Source organism: Eleutherodactylus coqui, chromosome 13 (assembly GCF_035609145.1).
Source record: "Eleutherodactylus coqui strain aEleCoq1 chromosome 13, aEleCoq1.hap1, whole genome shotgun sequence".
In the NCBI taxonomy this organism is placed as follows: domain Eukaryota; kingdom Metazoa; phylum Chordata; class Amphibia; order Anura; family Eleutherodactylidae; genus Eleutherodactylus; species Eleutherodactylus coqui.
In genome coordinates, this window is record NC_089849.1 from 44,820,132 (window position 1) to 44,831,805 (window position 11,674).

The 11,674-nt window shown below is 45.4% G+C and overlaps 1 protein-coding gene across 2 annotated transcripts in view; it reads left to right on the top strand.

Moving 5' to 3' along the window:
- The window catches only part of NPEPPS (aminopeptidase puromycin sensitive), a 58,292-nt gene extending 51,809 nt beyond the window's left edge, over positions 1 to 6,483 (top strand). For both annotated transcript variants that reach the window (XM_066586937.1, XM_066586936.1), the window contains exons 18-23: positions 2,118 to 2,260; positions 2,345 to 2,401; positions 3,182 to 3,289; positions 3,483 to 3,638; positions 3,737 to 3,784; positions 5,254 to 6,483. In XM_066586937.1, the coding sequence (XP_066443034.1) occupies positions 2,118 to 2,260; positions 2,345 to 2,401; positions 3,182 to 3,289; positions 3,483 to 3,638; positions 3,737 to 3,784; positions 5,254 to 5,406 (665 nt within the window). In that variant the 3' untranslated portion in view covers positions 5,407 to 6,483. The remainder of the gene's footprint in view (positions 1 to 2,117; positions 2,261 to 2,344; positions 2,402 to 3,181; positions 3,290 to 3,482; positions 3,639 to 3,736; positions 3,785 to 5,253) is intronic.
- Positions 6,484 to 11,674: the final 5,191 nt, after the last annotated feature.

Consider the following 11,674-nt stretch of genomic DNA (forward strand, 5'->3'; position numbering starts at 1 on the left):
TGACTCGGTCATCCTGCTTTTATTCCAATGATTGATTGCTATGTGAGAAACCCTTATCTTTAACTTGTTCTAATGTTTTCTTGCTCCGTGTAAAAGCCGTCCGAAAAAAACGACTGAACGAAGATTTTTATCTGCATAAAATGGACGAACAATAAGCAAACGAATTATCATTGAGTTGTTGGCAGCGTTTACCCTGAATGATTATCGTTACGTTTTGTATGATCCAACCGTTTTCTTTTAACGACAAGTGAAAGGGCCATAAATCTTCTCTAGCTATGAAATTAGTTCACATGTGCTGACATCTAGTGGCCAAACAGGAAAGTGAACGTTGTCACTTCATCACGAAACTCGGGAGAGCTTTATCAAGAGCTGGGCACCACAATTGTGGCATAAGTCACTAATTATGGTACATGCCAGGTTGTGCAAAAACTTGCAACCTTTTGCCTTTCTTGCTCTTCTCTTTCCAAAGTGGCAAAAAAGGGTGTGGGCTTTAGGAGGCAGGACCTCCGACAGACATGCTGTCATGTATCCCAGACAATGACGTAGATTATAGATTATAATACAAATCTGCGCCAGTTCTTAGATAACAGACTTGAAATTCTGACACAAGGACAGACAAACATGCACCAAACTCCTTAAGAAACGTGCACCTCTTATTAGTTAGTCTGTCCGGACTGGAGCATGGTTTCTCCCTCTTTGTGTAAGACAGAACGAGGGCAAGTGATGAGGAAGAGAAGGAGGGTGGCACATCACAGTAAGGGCACCTTCACACTGGCGATGAAATTGTGTGATTTCCCAGTGCTGCGAGGCTGGGAGAAATCACACAATTATGAAGCTAATGGCTTTCAATGGATCGCTTCACATGTGCGATGGTTTAATGCTTGAGATGCAGCGTGAAAACAAAATCGCAGCATATCTATTATTTTAGCGATCTCGCGCATTGTTTCCAATGGAGCTGGCGGCAGCAGCGCAAGCCCCATTGAAAGCAATGGAAGCAGATCGCTGTTCCCTGCTGTGACAGCTGCAGCAGGGGATTCCTTCAGCCCCGCAGGAATGTGAGGCTGTCTCATCCAGGGGCTTAACCTTGTTCATTGAACACTGTGACAGCAGTGGCAGGGTGTTCAGTGATGAGGACTCCCTGTGGGGATGAAGGAATCCCCTGCCGCTGCTGTCACAGCTGTGGCAGAGGATCACTATGTGCTCCCATTGCTTTCAATGGGGCCAGCGCTGCTGCTGCCCCATTGAAAGCAATGGAATAAAGGGAACCCCGCAGTGATACAAGGCTATTTTCACATGAAAACTCCTCGCATCCAGGGGTTTACCATGGATTGCGAGAGCGATATCTGGCTGCGATTCACGGCCCAATATCGCTCTCGTTAGTGTGCGGGAGCCCTAACGGCAGGCAAATCTAAGGTCCAGTGATCCCTAATAAGCAAACTCTATCCAATATATAGATGGAACTGTATTACGTAAGCAAACATAGAGCAGCATATGAGGTGCAAAAATAAGTGGCAGAAATACTCACATCCACAAAGTCATCATACTTAATTGCAAGAAGGTTCCACTGCATCACGGCCAACGTTTCCACTGCTAGACGCAGTCTTAATCAAGCATCAAATATGTATACGGAACTGTATGCCACTGACTGAGCATTGACCTTAGTGGTAGATCTGTTATACTCCTATAGGCTTGCATGCTTTGTATATTTGCATGTGTGAGTTGAGGGCTGTCGGCTAATGTGTGCCTGGCTGGTAGAAAGCAACCCTCATGTCCTGGACAAACAAAGATGGCCGCACCACGTCTGACTACCTAGTGTCTTAGACTAACGATGCATGCTGTGTACAGTGCGTATCAGGTAGTCGGAGAAGTGGGGGGACCGTCTTTGTTTGTCTGGGACTGGAGGATTGCTTTAAAGCACCCCATCTTCTGCAGTTGATGCAAAGGTTGGAGGGCGCAGGGGCAGCTAAGTAACCAAAGCATAATACAAAATAGAGATATTTTAAATGGAAGTAAGGTCCATAGACGATCAATGCTCTTGTAGACTCGCTGAAGTTTTTGATGATTTTGCCCCGACTTTAGCGAATTACGTTATCTGAGTTTGTTCCTTTACTTCATAGGACACTTGGACGCACTGCTGAGGGGACTAGTGTTAGGGAAGCTGGGAAAGGCTGGCCATAAACCCACCCTGGACGAAGCGCGTCGTAGGTTTAAGGACCACGTAGAAGGAAAGAACACGCTGAGTGCAGACCTTAGAAGCCCGGTTAGATTTCTATTACTGACTGCTTTTTTTTTCCATTTTCCTCCATATCCCAAGATGTACTTGAATCAGGATTTCTGTTCACAGGTTTATGTGACTGTTCTGAAGCATGGAGACTCCGCAACATTGGATACCATGCTGAAGGTTGGTTTGTCATTACCTAGAATATTCACAACACTATGGTAGATTTGTACTGTCTTAGGTTAATAGCGTCACAATAGACACACATCAGTATATTTTTGACATGTGGGAGGAAACTGCACAAACGCAGGGAGAACAGTTATTCCCTGCAGATTTGTTATGGGTCATACCAGTACTGCAAGGCGATGCCAACCACTGAGCTAGCTTACTTCTACCAGTCGCTCAAACATATAGATCTGGTTGCTTGTACGTATCTGAAATACACCTGGCCTTGGAAGTGCCAAGCTAGGAGAAGTCCTTCAGCAGGCAATTAAAGGAAACGGGACAGGAAAGGGGTTTTCCAGGCAATGGATGTTGATGACTTGTCCTCAGAATTGGTCATCAACAGCTGATCAGTGCAAATCCGCTGCTTGGGCCACCAATCAGCTGTTCAGGCTCCCGCTGTCAGCGCCACGATGCACAGATCATGCCAATCCCTGTGTAGTGGTCAGTGTTGGTGATTGCAGGAGCACCTCTGATTGATTTTAATGGGAGTTGCAGCTACAATTATCAGCGCGGGCCACTTCACAGGGGTCGGAGCAATCCGCTTCAGCTGTGGCGCTGACACCGCGCTCAGATGTCCCCAGCTGATCAGATATTGATGACCAACTGGTTGTCTAATGCTCTGATAGTCATGTGGTAAGTGCGTCACAGCTGCCCTATGTACTAAACCTAAAAGTATAGTATAACTGTACATGGCACCTGGTGTTACACTTATTACCTCTCCCACTTTCTAACTTTTAGCTCCACAAACTAGCTGACATGCAAGAGGAAAAGAACAGAATCGAGAGGGTTCTTGGAGCCATTTGTTCCGCTGAGTTAATCCAGAAGGTGTTAAGTTTCTCCCTCTCGGTAAGTATCACTTGTTCCCCACTGCGGCTGCTCCTTGTGGTTTTTAGTGCCTACATAGGATTTAGAGGTGCTGTTGGCAGGACATGACTCTACACCCAGTTTCCTTCTCAAGAAGCTGCGGTTATTCAGGATAGCATAGTTGTTACTTGGCGAGTCCTTTAAATGATCTTTTTTGCTGCTTCTTGCTCCGTAGGAAGATGTACGTCCTCAGGACACCGTGTCGGTAATTGGAGGTGTCGCTGGAGCTAGCAAGCAAGGGAGAAAATCTGCATGGGTTTTTGTGAAGGACAATTGGGAGGAATTGTATAATCGGTACCAAGGTGGCTTCCTTATCTCACGGCTCATAAAAGTATGAAGACTTCTGCTTTTAGTGTGACATTGCTTTTTACATGCAGGGGACATTTGCAGCCTTTTGTTGACTAACACATTCTTGTTTTTGTCCTTCAGCTTTCTGTGGATGGCTTTGCTAGTGATAAAATGGCTGCAGAGGTCAAGGTAAGGAATTTATGTTTGGTCATTTAAAGGGGTTTTCCGCAACTGAACTATTGATGATCTAGCCTCAGGGTTGGTCATCAATAGTTGATCAGCGGGGGTCTGCTGCTTGATTTCTCCACCGATAAGCTGATTGAAGTAGCTGCAGTGTTTGGGTAAGCGCCACAGCCTCTTCACAGGCACATGACATCATATTTATCAGTCACATGGCCTGGGAGCACCTCTGTCCCATGATTTAGGATTGAGCTGCGATACCAGACACAGACACTATACAATGTATGCTGCTGTGCCTGGTATAGACTGAAGTGACAGGGCCCTTCAACTAAGTACCACTGTCATATCAATTATCTGATTGGGGATCTAAAGTTGTAAACTCCAGCTGATCAACTATTGAGCTGTTCTGAAGATGGGTCATCAATAGTTAGGTCATGCAAAACACCTTTAACATAAACTATATGAAGTAAGACAGAAGCAAGGAATTTAAGCAGAGCAGCACAAAAAGTGAACCTGCTGCTGGTCGACTAATGGTCAGATTAACATTGGAAATTGGAGTGCTAAATTATAAAGGTCTGGTGCGACCTGTTGGTAGATCCTGACTCGGAAGAGAAACAGCCAGTGATGTCAATTTTAAAAAAAAACCTAAGTTTTAATTAATTTTAACCAGTAGGTAACGCGTTTCACAGTTCGCAGATCTCTCTTCCTCAGACAGCTGGGTGAACAGATCCTTCACATCCATGCACGGCCCGTGGTGGAGCTCTCCAGGGTCCTCGGCTGCCAGGATCTCCACTGCTGCCATCCATGGTCTTTGTTGACTTTGTGATTTTTGGACCAGGAAATTGACCATTTAATTAAATGTTCAACCAGCTGTCTGATGACGAGGGCTGCAGACCTCTTAACACGTTACCTGCTGCTACAAATAGAAGCTCAATTCTTTCTCTTACTGACTCCGCTTCTCTTCTGAGTCTGCATCTGCCAACAGGTCGTTCCAGAGTCCTTGCCCTTTTATATTCTTTGCCACTCCAAACTAACATGAATTTGTCACCCCTTTCTTGCACTTTACATTATTTGTTACATCTGCATATTTACTCGCCCTGCAACTGGTTGTGTGCAGTAGTGCAGCTCCAGCTTGAGAAAGACCCATGCATAGGGTCGATACGTAGCTGCTGCTTGCCTCACCCGTGATGTTATGCACTGAATAAAGAAGCAATCTTTTAATGGATGCTGCCTGGATGACTTCTATCTCCTTATCTGTACTTTATGGTGGACCTTTGGAGTCAGGTCCTGGATCCAGGCTTTGCATAGAGACGCCTTGCACCAGTGGTGTTTTTCAACTTGGAGTGCTGCTGTTACTCTCTTTTCCTATCAGTAGTGTAGCTCAGACCTTTCTTTTGTGGCATGTTTTGAATACTTAGTTGCAATATTTCTCTAATTCTTGCTTTTTGTTTTCTTTTTTGTTCCTTTCTCCCCTCTAGACATTTTTTGATGCCCACCCAGCGCCCTCTGCCGAGCGTACAGTGCAGCAGTGCTGTGAAAATATCCTCCTGAATGCTGCCTGGCTGAAGAGAGATGCAGACGCTATGCATCAGTATCTACTGCTGCGCAAGTCACCCTCCTCTACAGTGTGATTGTGCACAGCGATTCCCATCCGCCTGCTCTCTCACCGCCCCAAACAGGCTAAACCCTAGGCCCCCTGCTATGGGAGGCTGTGTACCCGTCCTCCCTTATCCCTCAACACCCTTACCACCCAATTGGGAAGCTGGTGCAAAAAAACGAAAAAAAAGAGAAAAAAAAATAATGAAAGCTCCCCTATGATCCTTGCTCAGTCCCCAAACGACTCCTTAGGGATTTTATTCAATTGCTCAGTCAAATCTGTATATATGATAGAAGTAGCGTCAAGCTGCTAACTGTGAATCTCCCAGATGCCCTTTTTCATGGAAGTTCTGCCTGAGAGTAGACCGGGGTAAATGATGTTTCTATTGGCTCCTGCGAGGTACCAAACACCAGTGTAGAGGGTTATCTTTAAGGGGGGGCCGCAAGTTGACGAGTTATCACAGAGTGTGCATTAGCCAAGGCCATTAACGGAAGGTGGCTGGGTTTAGACAGAATTTTTTTTTTTTTTCCTTTATTTTCTGGTGAGGGCTTTCACGTAATGTTTGGTCCTTAATTACCTCTTGTATTCTCCCCCATCAGAAAACTGTACCTGTTGGCTGCCTGTTGTATGTTCTGATGTTACACCCCTTGTTCTGGAAGGAGTATTTAATCAGGGGTGGTTGTGTGCACTGGCACTAATCTCCTGCCCACCACTCCCTACTGCTGTGGCCTGGGCCTGTACTGGAGAGGCTTGCATTCAATGTGGAGGTCTATCTAGTACCGTACGGATAAGCATATCTATACTGTAGACTTCTCTTCTTACCTGTGCTGGAAAGAATAACGTGCAGGCACTGTACTCATGTCCTTCGATGTTTTTCTTCCCCCTCTTTACTTCCCGGTTAATTTCTTAGGTTACACCCGCGTTCTGGGTTTGTGCGTTCTAACGGCATAGTGGCAGGGCCGTGGGCCTTGGTTCTGAGACTTGCTTACCTGAGTCCTCTTTTGTGCTATTGTTTTAAAACAAAAAAAAGGAGTAATAAAAAATTGAAAAAAAAAAAGATGAAAAACAAAAAAACCGTTGGCGTTAATAAAGACAAAATGTGAGTGTGTAATGAGTGAGTGGTCGTGACTTTGTGATGCTTTTATTGCCAATGTTCACAGTACACCCAGATCACATATACTTTACATCGTTTTTTTTTTCTGACAGGTAAGTGCTTGATCCAATTGACATGGTTTAGGGTGGATCCAGACATGGCCTAAAGATTCACCACAAGCCACTCTGCACCACGATCCTCATGTCTTTGGGTCCTTTTAGACTAAATGGTTGTCATTCACGCAGAAGCGATCAGTGAATTGAGGCGGAACGAACTGAGGTCTCTTCCGGCAGCTCACCTCCATGCGGTGTGAACAGGCACTCGTTCATAGAAGAATTACTGCCTGTTTACACAGGTCGGTCATATGATTTTCATGCCTGTACAGACAAACTGAACGATGAGCGAATGAATTATCGTCCGTCTTTCTGCCGCTGGCAACGCTTACGCTGACTATCATTCAGATTCACATGATCCAGCAATAATCTTCCATGTGGATTGTGATGTACATTTGTTTGACAGATTTTTATGCCATTTGTGAATCCACCTTCGGGTCCCTTCATACATGGCAAAGTTTGATGCTGATCCACGGCAGACTTCGCGCTGAGGATTTTCATGTAGGCGTGTACCAATGTCCACACCATTTGCTGTAGATTTTGACACGGATCTTCCAATTTCAATTGGAGGGGTGAAGTCTGTTGCAAATCGCAGCAATACGTGGATTTTGATGTGAAATTTGCAGATTTTCTGCTGGTGAGCATCCACACCAATGTCGCTGTGCTTGAACCTACTCTAAGGCCTTAAGGCCTCGGGCATAATACGGCCCACGCGGATATTTTGTATCTTTTTGGCTTGCGGAAGATCGTAGATGTGTTGCAGATCATCCGAGAGTGGAAAAAATATAAAGAAAGCGTGCAATACTCAATCCCACCTTCCAAATATAGTTTAACTTTCAAATCCGCTGTGTATCCGCAAATGTAATGAACTGCGGATCTCCTGAACCTATAGAAATCAATGGGGTCCATTCGCGTTAAAATGGAGCATGCTCCAGTTTTTCCCCTGTGTGTGAAATCCGCAAATTGAAATAAATTACGTCCGCAGCTGTTAAATTAACCGCGGATTGTCATTGATTTCCTATGGAAAAATTGATCTGCGGCTTTCATGCATGGGAGACACACATTGGCTTGTGCTCTTGCGGCTTTTTGCCTTCCTCTGGATCAACAACACAGGAGGATAAACAGGCTGGACTAGATGGACATTGTCTTCATTAGGTCTTATAAACTATGTTACGTGTGGATTTGCTTAATGAATTAGGCCGCATGTCTACGGGCCCGCCCGGTTTCTCTGTGCGGATTCCACCCAGCCCGCAGACATGAGGCCAAAAAATACAGAATACTCGCCTGGCTGGACGCTGCGGAACTCTCCTCTGTCTTGTCCGGATCTGCTTTCTTCTGCTCGGTAAATGCTCGGCATGCCCATGGCTTTTTTTTTTCCTGGTTTTTTTTTTATACTCCTGCTTTCCCGTGGCACGGATGCAATGACAGCAGCCTCTGTGCCATGGATCCGGATAGCTTCAATGGCTCCACAACAATGGAGCATGCTGCGGTAGTTTTCCTGCGTGTGTGATCCACATGATGGGGGGAAAATGACATCTGCAGGTATTTAATTAGCTGTGGGTGCCCAATGATTCCCTATGGGCATGGATCGCACGCGTGGGAGAGCCGCCTGGATTTAATAAATCTTAATTTCCCCCATGGCCACTGGCCCTTACTGTTGTTCCTCACGTATTAGTCAGTTCTTGGGCTGTCCATACCCCCAAAAGGACACCCGTTACAAGCTCCAGCAGATTTATAGTATGTCTGCCAGCTTCTAATGTAAATTATATCGGTTAGGTATATATCCGGGCAAACTTTTATAAAACTGGCATGCATGGTGTGAGTTTAAAAAGTTGTAGAGTTTGCTCCAAACTTTGTGCCTTTTGTAAGGCATGGTAAAGTCCCCGTCCGGTGTTTAGAATTGGTAATCTGCAGATATTGTGCATGTCCAGTGCTGTATATAGTAAGTGCAAGAATGTCTGCTGCAACATGATGGGGACTATATAAAGACTCCAGTGGGCACACATGGCCATTATAGAAGCATCTAGTCCGGGCCGGGCGGGTATTGTGTGTAGTTATTTGGGGGCAAAGAGGAGAATAATTAATGAATGAGAGAAACGGGCTCCTTGCTTCCAGTTGTCCACCCTCCTCCTAATGCTGCTCTAGGCCAGATGCCTTTGATTATTTACTGCTCCTTTGAGTGGATGGCGCAGCAGTCCGATGACAGCCCATCTCCTCTCATTGCTGCTTTAGGCCGCCTTCACACAGGCAAGCCAGAGTCCGCATGCGGGCGCTGGCTCTGATCGTAGCTGGCAGCCCTGTGTACCACCTTTCTTCTGTATGGTGGATAACTACGGACGCTCTCCATCGGTCATGCACAGTACAGATTTTTTTTTGGTTTGTTTTTCCGTGCTGGTGCTAGGCGATGATGTGGGTACCCACATTAATCTGCAAGTCGGATGGCTTCCATTGACTTCACTGGAAGCCGTTCGCACGGAGTCTGCAGCACAATACAGCATGCTCTGTTTACGGGTTTTCCTTCTCCACTCAAGTAAATTGCAATTTTCACAATTTTCTGCAGAAAAAATAAACGTAAAAAAAATATATATATACCTTCAATCCATGCCATCGCCTGCAGATTTTCCAGGAGGATGCCGATTGTGGATTCCGCAATGCAAATCCGCCCGTGTGCAGCTGACCTAAAGCGTCCGTGTAAGTACAACAGCGTTGTGCCAGCTCTTTTACATAAGGAATGGTTCCTTCCCGAAGAATGTGGAAACTCTTTGAAATGTTTCCATCAGCGTTTGTTCACACATAGAGGAAGGGGTGTGGAAAACCACGTCAAAGTCCGCGCCATTGATGTAGAATTTGTCGCAGCCTTCGACCCTTCAATTGAAAGAGTATAACTTGCTGTGGATCCCCAGCATAATCTGCATCAAATTATGTGGTTTGTGGTGATGATCCGCATCAGAAGCTCCCGCGCAAAACATGCAATGTGCGAACATTCCCTAAGGCCACTTAGCACATGTGGTCGGCAAAACGACTGCCCCTGACTGCACACTGACCGATTACAGTAAAGTAGGCAAATAAGGGAGATGGAACAATACCTCTGCAGCGCCACCTATTGGAAGGCAGCATTCCTGCAAGTCACAGCTTCTTTTTTCTATTCTGTACTTCTTGGACAACAGTCCTTTATGCAAGGCAATAGCAAAATCGGTTGACATATGATAGCGCCCTATCTCATCAGTGTAAAGTGGATTTTACTCAGGTGGTACACTGTGGGAGTCCCGGCTTGGGACCCCACCGATACTGAGTGTCCAAGTCTGCGTATCGCTATATCTCCTGTCCTTCGGAGAGGCGTCTCAGAGGGTGGGAGCCCTCTGGATAACCAGGGCCTTTCAATCAAACTAAGCAGAAGAAGAAATCCAAAAGCTCCGCTCTCTAGGCCTATGAGACTAATCTCAGGACCCCCGGGGTCTAATGGTTAACATAACCGTATTTATTCATTCGCTATGCAACGCGCTTTTCTCAAGCATAAAATCAACATTCCCGATCTGCATTTCTATAAGTGCATCCTTATAGAGACTTCCGATTACTTCGGCCACTTCAGACGTGAGATGGTCATCGTGACGCCACTTTTGTGGGATGGACTTTCGTTTTGTATGTGACATAGGTCACATGATCAGCATGGGTGTGACGTGCGTTCCATTCCCTGCTCTCATTCACAAACGCAGTGCATCCGCCTGCAACCTGGTTTTGCTGATCAATGTTAGGGGCAAAAAAATTAGGCTACTTTTTTTCCCCCTTGTGTGTGACGGAAAATAAATCGCGTACCGGCATAAAAGAATGGATTCGCAACACATACAGATGTCACACGGGCATGCGTTGGAATCGGTCCGTTTTTTCATATCAGTGAGATCAGACATGCTTAAATACGGCTGGGCTCACAAATGTATTTGTATTACATTTTACGCGCGCACAATATGCGGTAGATGACGGCCATGCAAGGACGTCGTCTTTGTTCCTCTCACACTAACATATATGTATTGTATATGTTACACATGTAAAAAAAAACACCCGCAGCATCTTCTATTTTACCCCATATTATGCATGTAAGAGCCGTATTCTCTCTGGGTGAGTTTACGGCAAAGTGTATACGTAATTACGTTACTATGTGCGGCTTTTTATGCATATTGCTAGGAGCTATGAGAAGAAAATTGCAAAAATAACATGGAAGCCAGTGCAGGACAGAGCGCATAAAATACGCTGTACATGCGACAATGCGCAAGGATACGCAGTTCCATCCGCCAGTAAAACACAGTTTTTGAGCAGCGCTTTACTATCCGGTCGCTGAGCCTGACCTGGGGCTTTCGATTAACCAATACTACAAACTGGGAGCATAATGAAATGACTACAACTGTATGCAATACGGCAAGAAGTTACCCCCCATACTCGGGACACTTTCCAACTGCTGTGACCCCCAAGGCTACCAAGAGCAGCAGCGGGAGTGAGGCGGTCCTTCAGGAATTAGCGGCTGTCATACGTGCTGCTGCTGCTGCATTAATTCCAATTCGACCGCCAGCAAGTGCAGATTTCAGGTGCTCGGCTATCTCCAGCAGTCCCATTGAGATGCATTGCTGGACATGGGGGTCCCATTGGTTGGACGGCCACCTATCTGCAAGTTATCCCTTGTGTTGATGGGGCAAAAGGAGTAGACTTCTACCCAGGCAGTGGTTTTATGGGCCGATTTTCCCCTGGCCTGCCAAAGTTATTTTTGCAGGGGTTTTTTTTTCATCAGGTATAGATCGGGCTACCTTTTCAATACCTTTTTTTTTTTCCTGTCCACACTTCTGTTATTTTTATTATATTAGCGGCAATGTATAATAAAAGTAAAAAAAATAACTAAAACTTTATTTTTAGGTATGACAGCCGCAGGGGAATCAGTAGTATAAATCGTACCTTCACAGACTGAACTCCTATTTAATTAAAATGTAACCTCTTATTAAAATGTATATTAAGGAAGGCCTCATAAGAAAGTAAGTATATAAATACAAAGAATACTCTGGTATGCACCGTGGTATGTCTAGTTCAATGGCCCACAGATGAAGCTTGAGGCT